This window comes from Gigantopelta aegis, chromosome 2, assembly GCF_016097555.1.
Source record: "Gigantopelta aegis isolate Gae_Host chromosome 2, Gae_host_genome, whole genome shotgun sequence".
In the NCBI taxonomy this organism is placed as follows: domain Eukaryota; kingdom Metazoa; phylum Mollusca; class Gastropoda; order Neomphalida; family Peltospiridae; genus Gigantopelta; species Gigantopelta aegis.
In genome coordinates this window covers 35,868,407-35,889,921 of record NC_054700.1, presented here as the reverse complement: position 1 = coordinate 35,889,921, position 21,515 = coordinate 35,868,407, and the positions used below count along the sequence as shown (strand labels likewise).

Genomic DNA, 21,515 nt, shown 5'->3' with positions numbered 1-21,515 from the left:
TTGACAGGAGATGTTTTGTTTTCCAGTTCAGCGGAAACGTCACCGCCATGATGAGTGCGTACGGACAGCTTTGAAGAGATAATTTATTGTCAGTTGAAATGTTTTGTTGTTGACTGGAGATGTTTTGTTTTCCAGTTCAGTGGAGAGAATGTCACCACCATACGGACAGTTTTGAAGAGATAATTTATTGTCAGTTGAAATGTTTTGTTGTTGACTGGAGATGTTTTGTTTTCCAGTTCAGTGGAGAGAACGACACCGCCATGATGAGTGCATATGGAGAGTTTTGAAGAGATAATTTATTGTCTGTCAGTTGAAATGTTTTATGTTGACTGGAAATGTTTTGTTTTCCAGTTCAGTGGAGAGAACGTCACCGCCATGATGAGTGCATACGGAGAGTTTTGCTCTCACCACAAGGAGGCTGTCCAACTCTACAAGGATTACCTCAAGGCCGACCGCAAGTTCGCAAGTTTCATTAAAGTAAGAAGGAAATGTTTTATTTAACAACGCACTCAACACATTTTATTTACGGTTATATGGCGTTAGACATATGGTTAAGGACCACACAGATATTGAGAAAGGAAACCCACTGTCACCACTTCATGGGCTACTCTTTTTCGATTAGCAGCAAGGGATCTTTTATATGCACCATCCCACAGACAGGATAGTACATACCACAGCCTTTGTTACACCACTTGTGGAGCACTGGCTGGAACGAGAAATAGCCCAATGGGTTCACCGACGGGGATCGATCCTAGACCGACCGTGCATCAAGCGAACGCTTTACCACTGGGCTACGTCCCGCCCCACCAATTAAATTAAGAACTTATATAATAAAACATACATAGCATAAACAGATAAAACATGTAATAAACCGTTAATATACTGATGGAAAGAAACACGGAAAACTGTGGTATTTGAATGAACGAATGAACGAACGAACAAACGAAATAATGTTTAACGACAAACGAGCGAACGAACAAACAAACGAATGTTTAACGACACCCCAGCATGAAAAATACATCAGCTATTGGGTGTCAAACTATGGTAAATGCAAAAAGATGTGGTATTTTAGATCATTTTTAGTTGTGTGGGAAATTGTCTAAGGCTGTGGTATGTGCTATTCTGTCTGTGGGAAAGTGCATATAAAAGATCCCTTGCTGCATTAAGAAAATGTAGCTGGTTTCCTCTATTGACTACTAGTCAGAATTACCAAATGTTTGACATCCAATAGCCGATGATTAATATTTCAGTGTGCTCTAGTGGTGTCGTTAAACAAAACAAAGTTTAAATTTGTTTTAGTTATGTGGGACTGAATGTCAGTACTGTGTCTTTGAATATGAGTAACAGTCAACTTCCTGATACTGTGGGTGAAGGTTCTGGTAGGAGTCAATATTTACTGTTATTATTTATGTGTTGTCTTATTTCTTTCCACCAATGTATAATAAAACATAGTAAAATAAAGAAAGTAATAAAACTTATAAAACATACATAATAAAACCTGTCACAGAATATATGTTCTGATAATAAAACATACATAGTAAATAGGATCTCCACGATTACTCGCGCATGGGTCGAGTCTTGGTAGACTTGAGTCCGTTCACAGGACTCGAGTACCCGTACAAGGTGGAATACAATGAGCAACTACATGTATAATACAATGGACAATGTAGGACAATAATTTAAGCAATACAAGGTAGATAATCAACTACATAAGTTACACAATAATTATATGATCATGCGCTAGTTTCTCTTTTTAAACTGGCCGTCCATTCGTCCGTAACAATACTGCACGTATCAACCGGTTTTTAAATGCAATACAATGGCATGATTTGGCATTATTCCTTAGTCTCATTATCATCCAATGTAAGTGTCGGGTACTCGGGTCTGGGTCGAGTTTGACCCTCGAGTACTCGAGTTCAGTATTTTGGACTTGTGGAGGCCGTAATAGTAAAACATTTCATTTGTTGTCTTTCAGTCGTGTATGAAGAGCCGAATATGCAAGAAAAGAGAAATTCCCGACTTTATTCTGGGTGTGACTCTGAGACTAGGAAAATACCCCATACTCATTGAAGCAATATGTAAAAGTACTAAAGGTGAGTGACACACTAGCAAAATACCCTATACTCATTGAAGCAATATGTAAAAGTACTAAAGGTGAGTCACGCACTAGGAAAATACCCCATACTCATTGAAGCAATATGTAAGAGTACTAAAGATAAGTCACACACTAGGAAAATACCCCGTACTCATTGAAGCAATATGTAAGAGTACTAAAGATAAGTCACACACTAGGAAAATACCCCGTACTCATTGAAGCAATATGTAAAAGTACTAAAGGTGAGTCACACACTAGCAAAATACCCCATACTCATTGAAGCAATATGTAAAAGTACTAAAGGTGAGTGACACACTAGCAAAATACCCCATACTCATTGAAGCAATATGTAAAAGTACTAAAGGTGAGTCACGCACTAGGAAAATACCCCATACTCATTGAAGCAATATGTAAGAGTACTAAAGATAAGTCACACACTAGGAAAATACCCCGTACTCATTGAAGCAATATGTAAGAGTACTAAAGATAAGTCACACACTAGGAAAATACCCCGTACTCATTGAAGCAATATGTAAAAGTACTAAAGGTGAGTCACACACTAGGAAAATACCCCATACTCATTGAAGCAATATGTAAGAGTACTAAAGATAAGTCACACACTAGGAAAATACCCCGTACTCATTGAAGCAATATGTAAAAGTACTAAAGGTCTTGTTTAACTTTTAATAATTTAATAATTTATTTAATAACTGTTCTATTTCAGATAAAAAAGATCGTGAGTTCTTGAACTGCGCCTTACACGCCAGTAAGGAAGTTTTGTCCGAGGTTGACCACCAGGTGGAGTGCTACGAGAACTTGATGGAAATCCAGAGTAAAATCGATTCAAGGGCAACAACTGTGTTTAAAGGCAAGAAGTTCAAGGTGAGCTGTAGTCATTCATTCGTTCATTCATTCATTCATTCGTTCACTCATTCACTCATTCACTCACTCATTCATTCATTCCTCCATTCATTTACACATTCATTTTAAGTTAATTTTCATGCTTCTATTCAATTAAGATTTAAGCACACTATCCTGAGCACACACCTCACCTATCTGGACTATCTTGTCCATGGACTCAATTCACAAAGCGATCTTAGCACTAGGATCACCTTAAGTGTATAACTACATTGTGCACTTCAGGTGATCTTAGTGCTAAGATCGCTTCATGGAACGAGGCTTGGGACAGGAGTTTATGAATTCAGTATCTCAGATACCGTAGCTTAAGCAGTGGTCAAAGAAAAGTTTGTTTTATTTAACGACGCCACTAGAGCACATAGATTTTTTATCTTATCATCGGCTATTGGACGTCAAACATATGGTCATTCTGACACTGGTTTGTTAGAGGAAAGCCTCTGTCGCTACATAGGCTACTCTTTTACGACAGGCAGCACGGGATCTTTTATTTGTGCTTCCAACAGATAGGATAGCACAAACCATGGCCTTTGTTGAACCAATTATGGATCACTGGTCGGTGCAAGTGGTTTACACCTACCCATTGAGCCTTGCGGAGCACTCACTCAGGGTTTGGAGTTGGTATCTGGATTAAAAATTCCATGCCTCGACTGGGATCCAAACCCAGTACCTACCAGTCTGTAGACCGATGGCCTAACCATGACACCACCGAGGCCGGTAAAAAGCAGTGGTCACTGAGGTTGATATATTTATCCAGTACCACAAACAAGATCTCTCACTCTAATGGCAGTTTATTCTCACTTGCTTGTTGCTCAGAATTATAGGATTGATTCATTTAGGAGATTCTGTACTCGGTGGAGAGAGTTAATAAATATTATTTTTTATTTTTTTTTGCAGAGAACCGATTTAACAGCTAATTATCGTAAGCTGATCTTTGCCGATATGATTAGTTGGAAAAACGCACGTGGACGTAAAGCAGGTGAGTTGAATAGAGACCTTAACAACAAACCTTCTGTGTTATAGGAATAAGCCTATTAAATACCATTCTCAGTGTTACAAGTTGTTGTTTAGGGTTAATTATAAAGTAATGTTGAAACCAGACAAAAATAGTTTTTTGCATACTTGTAGTCAAATATCAGGAAATAACGTTACATATGATTGTATTTCCAATAAAGGCTATTTAAATTTTATAAAAATTATTGAAAATCCTGCATTAAAATTGCTTAGAATAGTGACATTATTCATGGGGCTTACTTTGTAATAACATCCTGATTAAATTGACCACAAATAATGACTAATGATGCCATGCTTGTTTTTGGATAAAGTTTGGAGCGTTTAGCTTAGGTATTTTGAAAAGACGATTTGCAATGCTTACATGAAAGTAAAAGTTGTTGGGAATACAAAGTATACAGTAAAATGTATTTAAATCTTAAAGCTCATCATTCTTAATTTTATTATAAAGTTACCATTTTAACAATGGAAAAATGTTGAGATATTTTTAGTAAAGCTTAGACCCGCCTTTAAAATATACTGTATGCTGTATTGAAACTTACACATTTCTACCATTGAGCTAAAGATAATGGCACCAAGTGGAACTCTACCGCTAAGCTACACAATTCTCTGTGATGATTTGTGTTAACTTTACTAAAAGGCAGGTACCGTAATTAGTAATGTGCTCAACCAAGTTTTGTGTTGTTTTAAGGCATCTGTCTTCTTGGGAGGAACCGGCCTCGGTAGCGTCGTGGCAGGCCATCGGTCTACATGCTAGTAGGTAATGGGTTCGGATCCCAGTCGAGGCATGGGATTTTTAATCCAGATACCGACTCCAAACCCTGAGTGAGTGCTCCGCAAGGCTCAATGGGTAGCTGTAAACCACTTGCACCGACCAGTGATCCATAACTGGTTCAACAAAGGCCATGGTTTGTGCTATCCTGCCTGTGGGAAGCGCAAATAAAAGATCCCTTGCTGCTAATCGGAAGAGTAGCCCATGTAGTGGCGACAGCGGGTTTCCTCTCAAAATCTGTGTGGTCCTTAATCATATGTCTGACCCCATAAATAAAATGTGTTGAGTGCACCGTAAATAAACTAGGCTGCATCACAGTCGTTGAGTGCATCGTTAAATAAAACATTTCTTTCTTTCTTGGGAGGACACCATACCACTAGGCTGCATCACAGTCGATGATGATCATGGTGATGTCTTGTGTTGTTTTAAGGCGTCCATCTTCTTGGAAGGACACCTTACCACTAGGCTGCATCACAGTCAGTGATGATCATGGTGATATGTCTTGTGTTGTTTTAAGGCGTCCATCTTCTTGGAAGGACACCTTACCACTAGGCTGCATCACAGTCAGTGATGATCATGGTGATATTTGTTGTGTTGTCTATATCTGGTGTTTTGTATTTCAGACGTCCTGGCCGTAATACTCACTGATTTGATCCTGTTTGTAAAAGACGACAACCAGAAATACTCCTTCTTCATTCAAGATGGCAAGGTATGCTTCGTCTCGTTATTTATGATTCTTGAAGCATTGTTGGGTGGTCTATAGAGATTATTATACGAGCTTGTGTGGCGTACTGATTTTACGGTGATTTTCGTTGTTGGTAAAATGATCAAATTTATTATCAAATTAGTTGTCACAATCAGCTATCAATCTCTGAAAATGACTGTGACATGCTGCCATTGTTGTCAAGCGAAAATACTTAACAAACATGACTTTTTCCTTTGAAAAACTTAAATCTAAAGACATGGGAAGCCGAATTGTCTTTTGTTTCCTGTTAATAAACGGCTTCCAGTGAGTGTCGTGTGCAAAATGGTGGGAAATATGAAATGGGGGGAAAGCACTGTATACAGTGGCGTGGCATCGGGCGAGATATCTCGCCTGCAGTATAGTCAGAAGGATAAGTAGATTTTTTTTAATTAGCATTTATGTCTGTTTCCCCTATACTGTATAACTGTTAGTAAAATGTGTTGAGTGCATTAAATAAAACATTTCCTTTCCTTTTGTCTGTCTTGTTGCAGTCGTGCGTGGTTCCTCTGTTCAAGCTGCTGGTGCGAGAGAAGCGAGACACGCGGGACAGTCACGGAATCTACCTGATCAGTCAGAACCGCCAACACCCCGAGATGTACGAGCTCGTGTGCGGCGCCAAGGAGAACAAGGAGCGGTGGATGAAGATTCTACAGAAGGCCGTCGAGAACTGTCCAGAGGAAGGTGAGCTGAGAAAACACAGCAGTAAAATAAATTATACATCTTCATCCCCACCCACCTCTGTCTCTAGTTTTATCCCCCTACCGGTTCATCTGGAGGAGACTATAGGTTTCGTCCCCGCCCACCTGTAGGATAAAGCCTGTCTCTAGTTTTATCCCCCTACCAGTCCATCTGGAGGAGACTATAGGTTTCGTCCCCACCTGTCTCTAGTTTTATCCCCCTACCAGTCCATCTGGAGGAGACTATAGGTTTTGTCCCCACCTGTCTCTAGTTTTATCCCCCTACTGGTCCATCTGGAGGAGACTATAGGTTTCATCTCCGCCCACCTCTAGGATAAAGTTTTATCCCCCTACCGATCCATTTGGAGGAGACTATAGGTTTCGTCCCCACCCTCCTCTAGGATAAAAGCCTGTCTCTAGTTTTATCCCCCTACCGATCCATTTGGAGGAGACTATAGGTTTCGTCCCCACCCTCTAGGATAAAGCCTGTTTCTAGTTTTATCCCCCTACGATCCATCTGGAGGAGACTATAGATTTTCTCTCCGTTCTATCCGTCTGTCCCACATATAGGTTTCAGGATGGATTTGTTTTTCACAATGCCTGGGAGATATTGATATGAAATTCTGTGTGTAGATTTATCGGTACTATCAGATTTATCAGGTACTATTATAGATCAAGTTTGACTTTCATGGCGATTTACCAAATTGTGACAGAGTTATGTACCTTGAACGTAGGAGATACGGGGACAAAAAATCTAAGCTTTTTTTTTTGGTAGATATTGAGATGAAATTTTGTATGTAGCTTTATTATGTACTGTTACAGAACAGTTTAATTTTCATGCCCATTTGGAGATATAAAAAATAAATTGGCCTCGGCAGGTGACATGTTTTGCTTTAAGCAGCGTTCTCATTATGCAATTAGTCGCACCAATTTGTTGCATGCCATATGTTGGCCCTACAAAAATCAGAACGTAAGAATAAAGTTGTTCCAATTTAGGTGTTCTCACAGTATGATTCAATCGCATGTGACATGTCGGTACGACTAATTGCATAATGAAAAACCCTTGTAACAGTACTCTCAGAATGCTTGTTTTGATTAGTTGTTGTTTTTTCTTTTATGTGGTTTTTATAATGTCCTGTTTTTACACTGCAGGTAATATGTCAATTATTCTGGTTTTAAAATAAAAAAATTTTTTAAAACTGTCTAAAATATTGTTGATGTTTGATCTGTATATTGTAGATGAGGAGGGTCCTACAGAAAATGAGGTAGAAAGAAGAAGACAGGAAGAGAGAGCAGCTAAAGCTAAATTAATAATCGGTAGGTGGATTTACATATTTAACTGTTTGTTTGTTCATTTAAATGTAAATCTGTTATGTATACTTACCAATGCATTATCAATGTTTCCAAATCCACTGCCTTTTATCTCGTCTACAAGTGTATATAATGAATTATTTGAAGTGGTTGAATAGATTAGATTTTATTTAATATTGGAACATTAACTTAAACTCCATGATTGACACGTGCTTGTACAAATACAGTCTTTCTTAGGTCCAAACATTGATTTTAGGAGATGCCTACCTTGCCAACACTACAAGAGTTATTTCCCTTGCATTATTTTGTGACCTCTAAAAGGAGCTGTTAACTCCAGGGCAAATGTATTTATTAATGCAGTGATTCATTAAACAGCAAACTCCAAGAACTTAATTAAAAAATGTATTTACAATAAACCAGTTTTGTAATGATTAAAGCTTAAAACTTGGGGGGGGGGGGCAGTTACCCCCCTGAGAATCTCTTTTCTTCTTTTTTTAAATCCAGAAAAAAGCATACATGTCTCAGGGTTAAATTTTTATAGTGTTTCATTTGTTTATAAAAAGTAGATTTATGTGTATATTTATTGATGTTTTAATGTTTGTCTTGTTAGATCAACTCCATGAGAAGGACCACTATATTCGACAGTGCTGTGAAGAGAAGAACCGACTCATGTTAGACCTTCTCGATCTCTACAGAACACCACAAGAGGCAAACTCAGTATGTGTCGCAGCCTAAATATATATCTGTTTGTGTTAAAACTTAAATAAATATCTGTTTGTGTTAAAACTTAAATAAATATCTGTTTGTGTTAAAGGGACTGTCCTACGTTTGCTAGCATAGTAAGATATTTGCAACTAGTTGAGCCTTTTTAACCACTAAAATTACATATTCAGTACATTTTTGTAGGGCATTCAGCTTACAGAACAGTGCTAGAAAGCCATGCTTGTAAAACTGTCTTGCACATACGGTATGAACATTGGGGTTTTTTGTAAATAATTTCAGTTTGATTTGACATACAAAGAAAAGTAAAAGTGTTTTGGAAATCAATTTAAAAAATATTATTATGCAATTTACAAAACAGTCTGCTCAGAAATATTTAAATTGTAGTAAATACCATAATAAGAGAAGGAAGTTCCCTGATGGGAAGGACTATAGATAGTAAAGCTCCTTTTTCATTGGATAACTGGTCTCGTCATCCAGGTTATAGATGACCGTCGATACCTGTTGATTATGTCAGACAATACTGACAATGTAATATATGTCAGCTGAGAAGAGCAACGTCATAGAACAAAAATAAAACGCAGTAAATTTTATATAATAATTATACTAAAGTTATAAGACTGGTTGCACACCAAAAAAAATATTTCTGCACTCAATTTGTAGACAGTTCTTCCTTTGTAGATTGTTCTTCTGACACTTGTGTCAATAAAATCACTCCATGGAGCTCACTAAAGCATGCTCTAGAGATTCATTTTTCTCAAGAGTTGTGTCAGAAAAAAACATCTACAAAAAGATTCATCCTAATAATTATTATTCTTTCTTAGAATGTCAGTGTGTGTATGTCTACAGTATTTATGACCATCCTAATGTTTACAGTAGCTCAAACTTCATTTTGCTTTCTCATATATATTTTTAAGTATGTACGAAATTATTTGGAGATAAAATTCCAGTTTGAACTGATCAAATACCGTGGTATGTGGTATCCTGTCTGGGATGGTGCATATAAAAGATCCCTTGTTGCTAATCAAAAAGAGTAGCCCATGAAGTGCCAAACAGCGGGTTTCCTCTATAAAAAAAACCCTGACAGAATGACCATATGTTTGACGTCCAATAGCCGATGATGAGATAAAAAATCAATGTGCTCTAGTGGCGTCGTTAAATGAAACAAACTTTACTTTACTTTCAACCAGTAGTGTTTCTGCCAGAAAGAAATGTTTGGGTATGGTGCTATGGAACTGAATGCAACCACAGTCAAAAGAGGGTATAGGGGGCCTCCCCAGAAAGAAAATGAGTTAAGTTTCAGGTTATGGCTAAGAAAATCATACAGTAATGATAAGATTAATTCATTTTGTCAAAAAGTTAATATTAAAAAATGAAATCTGTCTAAATAACTGGGTATGGCGCTATACCCGTTTTACCCTCTGGCAGAAACCCTGACCAGTAAGGCTGACAATGTGTTTGTGTATGAACCCACGTGGAATTCATGTATATGTGCAAATCCCACATTAATTGTTTGTGATCAAATGCCCAAGTCTATTACTGATAATTTTAAAGATGGGGGGGGGTGGAATGTTAATCCAAGTGCATTGTATTTGCTTTGATGATGCACAAGCAGGGTTTTAGATTCTGTCTTGATGTATTGTACATTGTAGGATATGAACATAGATGTTCAAGATGTATCGGTATAAAACCCCACACAAAAACACAACTAGTCCTACAGGTGATATATTGATCAAAACAAATTTATGAATATTTTTATGTGAAACCAAATCCTATCCAAACATTTTGTAGCTGTTTCTAGTGCTGATGTAGAAACTATAGGAACATTTTCGTATTTTTTTCTTTCTCTGTGGTGCATTAAACCACCAAACATTGTGTGATCCTGTATATTTGGAGAAAACATCAGACAGATCCACTGTGCAAACAGCATTTTATGGAAATTCAGATGTTATTTAAAGACAAGGCAAGGCTTTATATCAGTTACTAAGGCCACATGACCAGTTATTATAAATGTGTAAACATGAACATAACGTATGATGAAAATAATGTACTTTTATCTTCTGTCATTCCAACTGAAACAAGTTTCATGAGATTCCCAGATTTTTCATCAGTATTCAATGCCAGGTGTGTACACTTAGGTGGTACTTAATGAGAAAGAAAGGAAAGGAATGTTTTATTTAACGACGCACTCAACACATTTTATTTACGGTTATATGGTGTCGGACATATGGTTAAAGACCACACAGATATTGAGAGAGGAAACCTGCTGTCGCCACTTCATGGGCTACTCTTTTCGATTAGGTACTTGTGCCCAGGACAGGCATGTGCTACAACAGCTTGCTCTGAATGTGCACGTTAACCTTTTTGGCATTGGCATTGGCACTTACATCACTGTATGATATTCCTGTCTAAAACTTAGTTTCTTTCTTGAAAAAAAATAAATTCATATGCAGTCATGTGAATGTTACAAGTATAATCTTTTACAAATGTATATGGCATTCCACAACCCAAAATGATCAACTCTCATCTGGAGACAAACACATCTTGTGCTCGTGATCATTTCAAGTGTTCTCAATTGCCAAATATCCTAACTGTTCAATGGAGTGTATTTCTAAAATATATACTTTGGAAAAAAAACCAATATTATCGAAATTTAGGCATTTGCTGATTGGTTACACAGGGGCTCAGGCTGAAACAAATTTGGGTTTAGCCAATTTTCAGATATTTAGAGTATTTTCTTGAAAATTGTTAAAAAGTGGTTAATTTAAGGAATATTTCATTAGCTAAAGACCAAATGTTGAAGCCACTTTGTATAAAACTTAGCAGTTGGCTAATTTGGCTAAGTCCTGATTACATTAAGACTTTGTCTTGATTTTTTAAATGTAAATTCAGACCACCAATAACACAGGAGACCTACAGAAATGAATAAGCAAGCAACCCAAAGTCCTGTATTTTTGGGTAACTGTACAGTGATTTTGGTTTACTGTACAGTGATTTAGGATAACTGTACAGTGATTTTGGTTTACTGTACAGTGATTTAGGATAACTGTACAGTGATTTTGGAATAACAGTGATTTTACTGTATTGTTCTGTGATTTTACATTACTGTTCTATGATTTTACAGTACTTTTCTGTGATTTTACATTACTGTACTGTGATTTTACAGTACTGTTCTGTGATTTTACATTACTGTACAGTGATTTTACAGTATTGTTCTGTGATTTTACATTACTGTACAGTGATTTTACACTACTGTTCTGTGATTTTACAGTACTGTACAGTGATTTTACAGTACTGTTCTGTGATTTTACAGTACCACTGATAAAGTGATTTTATAATACTGTACAGTGATTTTAGAGGATCGTGTGCCTTTAAGAATGCTCTTGTTGCACTTAACATGTTGTTGTTTATTTTTATACTTCAGCGACCCAACTCCCAGCATGAGGAGGTGATAGGTTCCGAGTCTCTGGAGGTACTGCAGGCAGCCATGCATGAAGGTGAGACACGTAAATACATTGCTTTTATTGCCCATCACCCTAATACCTGGAAAACATCTTTTTTATTGCTCATAGCTTTAATACTTTGAAAGTATCTTTTTTATTGCTCATCGCTCTAATACCTTGAAAACATATTTTTTTTATTGCTCGTGGCTTTAATACTTGGAACATTTCATCTTCTTCTTTTTTTCATTGTCAGTGGGATTATACTGACATGCTGCCAGCTGTTTTATATGTTATTCAGATGGGAAGGTTGTAGGTCATTTTCTTGCTGGCAATCATACATGTAGGTTCTGTAAATGTAAAAACTGTTGAGAGTTTTGGGGAAGATGTTATTATGCAAGATGCAGGAAGCCTCCAGGCATGTTAAAAATACTCACTCACACACTCTGGGTCTCAGAGACTTGGCCCACAACAGACATGCCTGAAACCTTAGTGGTATATGGGCATGTTAAAAATACTCACTCACACACTCTGGGTCTCAGAGACTTGGCCCACAACAGACATGCCTGAAACCTTGGTGGTATATAGGCATGTTAAAAATACTCACTCACACACTCTGGGTCTCAGCGACTTGGCCCACGACAGACATGCCTGAAACCTTAGTGGTATATGGGCATGTTAAAAATACTCACTCACACACTCTGGGTCTCAGCGACTTGGCCCACAACAGACATGCCTGACACCTTAGTGGTATATGGGCATGTTAAAAATACTCACTCACACACTCTGGGTCTCAGCGACTTGGCCCACAACAGACATGCCTGAAACCTTAGTGGTATATGGGCATGTTAAAAATACTCACTCACACACTCTGGGTCTCAGCGACTTGGCCCACGACAGACATGCCTGAAACCTTAGTGGTATATGGGCATGTTAAAAATACTCACTCACACACTCTGGGTCTCAGCGACTTGGCCCACAACAGACATGCCTGAAACCTTAGTGGTATATGGGCATGTTAAAAATACTCACTCACACACTCTGGGTCTCAGCGACTTGGCCCACGACAGACATGCCTGAAACCTTAGTGGTATATGGGCATGTTAAAAATACTCACTCACACACTCTGGGTCTCAGCGACTTGGCCCACGACAGACATGCCTGACACCTTAGTGGTATATGGGCATGTTAAAAATACTCACTCACACACTCTGGGTCTCAGCGACTTGTCCCATGACAGACATGCCTGACACCTTAGTGGTATATGGGCATGTTAAAAATACTCACTCACACACTCTGGGTCTCAGCGACTTGTCCCACGACAGACATGCCTGACACCTTAGTGGTATATGGGCATGTTAAAAATACTCACTCACACACTCTGGGTCTCAGCGACTTGGCCCACGACAGACATGCCTGACACCTTAGTGGTATATGGGCATGTTAAAAATACTCACTCACACACTCTGGGTCTCAGCGACTTGTCCCACGACAGACATGCCTGACACCTTAGTGGTATATGGGCATGTTAAAAATACTCACTCACACACTCTGGGTCTCAGCGACTTGGCCCACAACAGACATGCCTGAAACCTTAGTGGTATATGGGCATGTTAAAAATACTCACTCACACACTCTGGGTCTCAGCGACTTGGCCCACGACAGACATGCCTGACACCTTAGTGGTATATGGGCATGTTAAAAATACTCACTCACACACTCTGGGTCTCAGCGACTTGTCCCATGACAGACATGCCTGACACCTTAGTGGTATATGGGCATGTTAAAAATACTCACTCACACACTCTGGGTCTCAGCGACTTGTCCCACGACAGACATGCCTGACACCTTAGTGGTATATGGGCATGTTAAAAATACTCACTCACACACTCTGGGTCTCAGCGACTTGGCCCACGACAGACATGCCTGACACCTTAGTGGTATATGGGCATGTTAAAAATACTCACTCACACACTCTGGGTCTCAGCGACTTGTCCCATGACAGACATGCCTGACACCTTAGTGGTATATGGGCATGTTAAAAATACTCACTCACACACTCTGGGTCTCAGCGACTTGGCCCACGACAGACATGCCTGACACCTTAGTGGTATATGGGCATGTTAAAAATACTCACTCACACACTCTGGGTCTCAGCGACTTGTCCCATGACAGACATGCCTGACACCTTAGTGGTATATGGGCATGTTAAAAATACTCACTCACACACTCTGGGTCTCAGCGACTTGTCCCATGACAGACATGCCTGACACCTTAGTGGTATATGGGCATGTTAAAAATACTCACTCACACACTCTGGGTCTCAGCGACTTGGCCCACGACAGACATGCCTGACACCTTAGTGGTATATGGGCATGTTAAAAATACTCACTCACACACTCTGGGTCTCAGCGACTTGTCCCATGACAGACATGCCTGACACCGTAGTGGTATATGGGCATGTTAAAAATACTCACTCACACACTCTGGGTCTCAGCGACTTGGCCCACGACAGACATGCCTGACACCTTAGTGGTATATGGGCATGTTAAAAATACTCACTCACACACTCTGGGTCTCAGCGACTTGGCCCACGACAGACATGCCTGACACCTTAGTGGTATATGGGCATGTTAAAAATACTCACTCACACACTCTGGGTCTCAGCGACTTGTCCCATGACAGACATGCCTGACACCTTAGTGGTATATGGGCATGTTAAAAATACTCACTCACACACTCTGGGTCTCAGCGACTTGGCCCACAACAGACATGCCTGACACCTTAGTGGTATATGGGCATGTTAAAAATACTCACTCACACACTCTGGGTCTCAGCGACTTGTCCCATGACAGACATGCCTGACACCGTAGTGGTATATGGGCATGTTAAAAATACTCACTCACACACTCTGGGTCTCAGCGACTTGGCCCACGACAGACATGCCTGACACCTTAGTGGTATATGGGCATGTTAAAAATACTCACTCACACACTCTGGGTCTCAGCGACTTGGGCCACGACAGACATGCCTGACACCTTAGTGGTATATGGGCATGTTAAAAATACTCACTCACACACTCTGGGTCTCAGCGACTTGTCCCACGACAGACATGCCTGACACCTTAGTGGTATATGGGCATGTTAAAAATACTCACTCACACACTCTGGGTCTCAGCGACTTGGCCCACGACAGACATGCCTGACACCTTAGTGGTATATGGGCATGTTAAAAATACTCACTCACACACTCTGGGTCTCAGCGACTTGGCCCACGACAGACATGCCTGAAACCTTAGTGGTATATGGGCATGTTAAAAATACTCACTTGCTCACGCACTCGTATAAATTGCACAAACTATGACTATTTTTACTGTGATTTGATTCATGAAAGCAAAACGGTTATTACAAAATTGAGTCGCTTATACACTGATGATCCAAAGCCCTATACAGGAAAGTACATCTATAATGACCAAGCTTAGAACGAACTACTGCATAGAATGAACTGATCATAAAGTCTCATTTTATCTCCCTATACATGAATAACCAACTTGTACAAATGCGTACAATGAACTACTGCTATAACGAACTAACTATCATGGTCCCTTGCGGTTTGTTATAACAGTTCTTTACTGTTCTTTACTATATTATTTTTATTACATGCATAGCTGAACTTAGTTTTTACATAAACAAATTTATTAACATATAATAGTTGGTATTTTAGTTACACAAATATATTAAAATGTGTCATCAATGTTCATGGTTAGAATTTTACTTTAATGATATATAAATAAATATATTGAAATACTTGATCAAAAATAGAATTCTTTAATTACATAATTAAATATATACTCTTCAAAAAAAGTAGGGCAACCTGAAATATTAATGTTTATATCAACTATTAGACCAAATATATGTTTTGACCACAGGCATCCTAGTAAAGAACGTTCAGGTCTGTTTATCAACACACCGAAACACATTCCATAGTTTGCACATACATCACGCAGTTGCCCCGTACACGTGCGTGGGGTGTCATTCTCAATTTTGACAATTTCCAGGAAGGTCGATTAATCATTGTGGAACATTATTTCTGTCAATCTTTTTCATTCTGTTGATCATATAGTTGTTATTGTTTTTAGTAATTTTTATTGTTTGAATTTGCGATTTACTGATAAAAAAAACATCCTTCAAGATCTTTGGTGGTTATAAAACCTACTATAATACTGAACTACCGGTTGTAATGTTTGCCCAGTTAATTCACTATTATCATATAACCATTCCACACAGTTAATATACATAACAATTTTGGCAATTGTAAATTCTTATTAGAGTTCCCCTACTTTTTTTAAAGAGTATATTAAAAATGATGACTGGAATTATAGTTGTGTTACATAAGTAAATGTTTTAAACTAAATCATCATGATTGGAAGTTTACTTTAGTTATATAGTGAATCCTGTCTAAACCGGATCACTCTGGAGACCTAATATTTATTTGATTTAGACAGGATCCATTGTGTATAGGGTCATGATTTAGAATTCATAAAATTCAGGACCATGAAACTTGGCCAGTTTTGACAGGAGTCCAGTTTGTTCAGTGTTCAGTTTAGACAATTTTCACTGTGCTGGTATATAGTCTGTCCCATTCTCCTACAAAAAAATGTGGGGGTTTTTGTAAATAATTTCAGTTTGGTTTGAAGTAAGAAGAAAAGTAAAAGTGTTTTGGAAATTAACACATTTTAAAACTATTTTTGTATGCAGTTTTGAAAACAGTCGGCTCAGAAATAAATATGTTGTAGTAAATTTCATAGTATGAAAAACGGTGTTTCCTGTGTGAAGGACTATAAATGTTTTTCACTTGCATTGACCAGTGATCCATAACTGGTTCAGCAAAGACCATGGTTTGTGCTATCCTGCCTGTGGGAAGCGCAAATAAAAGATCCCTTGCTGCCTGTCATAAAAGAGTAGCCTATGTGGCGACAGTGGGGTTTCCTCTAAAAAAGTGTCAGAATGATCATGTGTTTGACGTCCAATAGCCGATGATAAGATAAAAAATCAATGTGCTCTAGTGGTGTCGTTAAATAAAACAAACTTTGCATTTACTTTATAAATGTTTTTAACTGAATCATCCTGGCTGTAAGTTAACTTGAATTCTGTCTGACTTCAGCATCCCACTTGGCGACCATTCTTCAAGGAACCGGAACCCATCTCAGTCGCAGTGTGTCGAGTGCTGGGGAACATGTTAGCAGTTCGTACGTTGCCATGCCGATACCCAAACGTGCAGAGACTTTTGCCGGCTTCGACAGCAGTCACGAAGTCCCTAAAGGTATGTTGTCGGACTGAGTATTTTTATATAACTTTGTTAGGATATATTTGTTGTATTTCATTCAAAGGTATGTTATCGGACTGAGTATTTTTATATAACTTTGTCAGGACTTGTTGTACTTCATTCAAAGGTATTTTGTCAGATTGAGTTCAGATTATATGCTTGTTACAGTATCCCTGTTGTATTTCAGATATTTGGTATGTCCCAAGGTTAAAACCATTTTAAAATCATGTTCACTTATTTAATTTTTTTCACAGTCATAATTTCTGCTTCTTAGTCCCCTATCAGTCCAGCTGGTTGGGACTATAGGTTTTGCCTCGATCTGTCTTATCTACATCCATCCATCCATCCATCCATCTACATGTATCTTTATTGGGATGAGGCTGTAATTATTTAATACCTGGTGGGCCTGCTGCAATGTGCCTCCCTCCCCTTGTATGTCGGTGATAAATAGAGAATACTACATGAGTGGCCATTAGATATCATTTATCTCACAACAAGTTATTTTAAAATGTATCTAACGAGCGAAAACGAGTTTGATACGTTTTTAAACAATGAGTTATGAGTTAAATGGTATCTAACAGACACGAATGTATTATTCTGTTTCTTACATATCCTCAACAACCAGATTTTAAGCAAATTTTAACATCTTTTTCAACTAAAAGTTATTTACAGCCGTTGCACTTGTAGCTAACTTATGTGTGACAGACCCATGATTGTCAAGTTAACTATACGTCACAATGTAATCGATTTCCATCATGTAGTTTTTCACTGGATGTATGGCAGTGGTGACCTGAACATCACCTAAGAGCAGCCAGTTGTATGTCCTGAAATTGTTAACACACATACAGGTGTAAACAACCATGTGTTATCAAAAATAACGCATGGTGTTCTCACCAATGGGTGTGTAAGGAATAACAAGGACAGTATGTTATGTACACAAAGATGTATCTTGATTTTCTGTTTGTTTTTTAACTGCAGGTGTTTTAAAGAAGCGCTATCTGCCCCAGCAGTTAGAAGACGGTCAGAGTGGAAGCCAGTTGAGTCTCGACCGACCCGACCATGACCTTCAGTACTCGCCAATCAGTGAGATCGATGACACTCAAGCTCTACAGATGGTGAGTAGTCATATAAATTTGTATTTGACATCCTATAGTACTGATCTGGGCATGTTGGCATTATGTCTTAAATAGAGATTATTTATACGAGCTTGTTTGTCGTACTGATTTTACGAAATGAGTGTCAGGATTTTTGTATTGCCCTAGCAAGAGCAAGGGTAATACATAAATCTTGACATGAGTTTCGTAAAATCGGTACAACACACACTCGAGTGTAATAATTTCTTTATTATCCATATTATTATTATTATTTTTTTATGAATAACAAGGACCGTTTCAAAATGTTTCAAACACAACTAGGAGGAGACAACAAAATGATGTCATATTTCACATGCAAAGTCTGAACTAGGACTGGAGAAAACAACTCATGTTATGACGTCGCTTTCCAAAATTATGTCATCACACTTGTTATTACATGTGTGCTTCATATGATTATTATTAACTCGGTTATGTTGATGAACCATGTGGATAATAAACATTAAATACTAATTAGCATCTTAGCTTTGTTTTATAATGCTATAACACAAATATTAGACAACAATAGGATATTAAACCAGCTTCCATTTCGTATCATGTTTATGTCATGAATGAAATAATGTTCAGTTTTCACGAGCTTTAACATGAACTGGTAGCAAATTTAATATCCTATTTATTACCCATAATCAGTTTCAATTTAAATCACTGAACTCATTTGATTAACATTCCTGTTAGGTCATAGTGTGCCAGTCGTATGATATCTAGGTATTTCATCCCACTTTAAGTATTAGTGACATGTAACACTTTGATATCAGGGCTCACCCTGTTCACTGCCAAATTAGCCAATTGCTCATTTTCATACAAAATGGCTACAAAATGTAGTTTTTGGCTAATAAAATATTCTTTAAATTAAACACATTTTAATAAATTTCAAGGAAATACTCTACAAAACTTAGACTTTGGCTATTAAAACATTCCTCAAATTAAACACATTTTAATAAATTTCAAGGAAATACTCAAAATTGGCTAAATCAAAGTTTGTTCCAGTGTGAGTCCTGGATATAAACCAAGATATTTTAACCATATGGGTAATAAAAATGTTTATAACACATGAGTGAAAAACAGTTTGTTTAAATGAAGAATGAAAAGGTGGAGGGTATAGTTCTAGACAATCTTGCATGGTGTTTGGCAAAACCAGAAACAGTTTCCACAAAAACAATGAAAAGGGTGTTTTTTTATTTTGAAATGTGCCAACAAGGGAATTGATTCAGTAAGGTGAAAACAACACTTTTTGACAAATAGTCTTTGCTCTTGACAAACCACACTGATAGTGACAGAGGAAATCCACTGCTGCCACTCTGTGGACTACTCTTTTTTAATAAGCAGCAAGGCATCTTTTATATGAACCATCTTACAGGTTGGGCAGTACCTACAGTGTTCTTAGTGTGAACCCGTTCTCTGATTTGGCTTTTTCCCTATCTCGGCCAGTGCCCCATGACTGGTATATTAAAGGCTGTGGTATGTGCTGTCCTGTTTGTGGAATGGTCTCGTAAAAGATCCCTTATTGCTAATTGAAAACTACTCTTTGAGAAAGTGTATATAAAAAATCCCTGGGCTTTGTTGCAAATGGAAAAATGAAGCGAGTTTTCTCTAAGACTTAGTGTTACCAAATTACAAATGTTTGACATCCAGTGTGCTCTAGTGGTGTCATTAAACAAAACAAACTTTAACTTTTATTAAAGATCCGTTGCTGCTGATGATATAATGTACTGTGTTTCCTCTCTAAGAGTATACATCAAAAGTACCAAATGTTTGACATCCAATAGCCGATGGTTGTGTGCTCTAGTGGTGGTGTTAAATAAAACAAACTTTAACTTGTGTAAAAGATCCCTTGCTGCTAACTGAAAAGAGTAGCCCATGAAATGAAGGCTATGGGTTTCATCTTTCATTATTTGTATGGTCCATAACCATATGTCTGATGCCATATAACTGTAATTAAAATGTGTCGAGTGCATTGTCAAATAAAACATAAATTCTTTTTGTTAAAACCAGACTAACAAACTGTTAGTGGCCTACTGTTCTATCTGTCTGTCGTGAAAAATCAATGTCAAAGAAGGTGTCAAAGGTATTTTTAAAGTAAGATGAACTCTGCAACATGGTGTACATGTAATTCAATTACAGATAATCTTTCACCTCCCACTGGCTAGCGTTGTAAATTACAATTACCTGTTAGTCACATGGAATATATAAATCTGTACTTCAACAGTTTTAATCAGAAACAAGATCTAATTTCACAAATACATGATCTCTCAGACATTTAATTACAGAAAGACATTAAGTGGCATGTACATTGATTGTTTTGGGGTTTATTAGGTATGTGGGGGTGTGTTTTTTCTCAATTATAACATACCACAAATGTCTTTGATCTGCTCGACACTGGTTGTGTAAAGAGTACAATAGTGATGTCTTGGCTGTTCTGATTGGTCAGTGATTGACAAGGACAATGATTGGCTGTTTTGATTTGCTTGATCACTGAACAAGCATTGACAGGTGACTGACAAAATGACTGCTTGGTGTAAAGAGATAACTGATGTTTTGACACTAACTGCGGTGTTAAAGATGACACTTTGATAAAAATAAACATAAAAAAAAGAAAGAAAGAAATGTTTTATTTAATGATGCATGGGTAAGGCCAGTACACCAATATAATCTCTCATTAATTACTAATCCTGGATTCACTGTCATAGACAAGGCAGCCCAAGTACCTGAGATTTGTTAACTTTTAATTTGTGAGATCGAAATTGAAATTAAATGAAACTAATTAAAAATAAACATAAATTTATCCATCTGTTGACAGAGTAGTTCAGAGGTGGATCCAGAGAACCTGTTCCCTTTAAATATATTCAAGTGCCCCCCCCCCCCCCCCCTTTTTTTAAAAACTTTTTTTTTTCATTAGGATGACTGTTTTACAAATTGGTTCATTTACACTTTTCCCATTAGTACTCCCTCCCCCTCCCCCCTCTCCCATGCAAAATATTTCTTGGATCTGCTGCTGTGTTTAGTTACTTATGGCTAAAACGTAAATGAAATAATAATTATGTCATTTAAAGTAGTATTATGAAGGTATTATGAAGTTCATGTTTACAGTACAGCATTAAATTAATAAAATATTTATTGTGATTTAAAAAAATCTTTTGTGCTGTTATTATGCCTCTTTTTCCCCGCGAACTTAAACGAAAATGATACAGCAATTTAACTGCTTTACAGTTTGTTGAATTGTTTGGTAAGAAAGTATTACTGGTTGGTTTGGACTTAAAAGGCTTTCATTTTGTCAAAAACTAAAAATGTTTCATGATTTTCTTTTTGGAGGAGGGGTTCTTTTTTCAGTTGTCAGTAACTTTAAATAGACAAGC

At 37.7% G+C, this 21,515-nt stretch overlaps 1 protein-coding gene across 6 annotated transcripts in view; it reads left to right on the top strand.

Moving 5' to 3' along the window:
• LOC121384648 (A-kinase anchor protein 13-like) overlaps window positions 1-21,515 on the top strand; it is a 262,118-nt gene that overhangs the window by 215,400 nt on the left and 25,203 nt on the right. For all 6 annotated transcript variants that reach the window (XM_041515136.1, XM_041515150.1, XM_041515144.1 and 3 more), the window contains 11 exons: window positions 352-477; window positions 1,976-2,093; window positions 2,820-2,977; window positions 3,908-3,989; window positions 5,417-5,502; window positions 6,030-6,219; window positions 7,455-7,532; window positions 8,137-8,243; window positions 11,671-11,743; window positions 16,850-17,008; window positions 17,990-18,126. In XM_041515136.1, coding sequence (XP_041371070.1) covers window positions 352-477; window positions 1,976-2,093; window positions 2,820-2,977; window positions 3,908-3,989; window positions 5,417-5,502; window positions 6,030-6,219; window positions 7,455-7,532; window positions 8,137-8,243; window positions 11,671-11,743; window positions 16,850-17,008; window positions 17,990-18,126 — 1,314 coding nt within the window. The remainder of the gene's footprint in view (window positions 1-351; window positions 478-1,975; window positions 2,094-2,819; window positions 2,978-3,907; window positions 3,990-5,416; window positions 5,503-6,029; window positions 6,220-7,454; window positions 7,533-8,136; window positions 8,244-11,670; window positions 11,744-16,849; window positions 17,009-17,989; window positions 18,127-21,515) is intronic.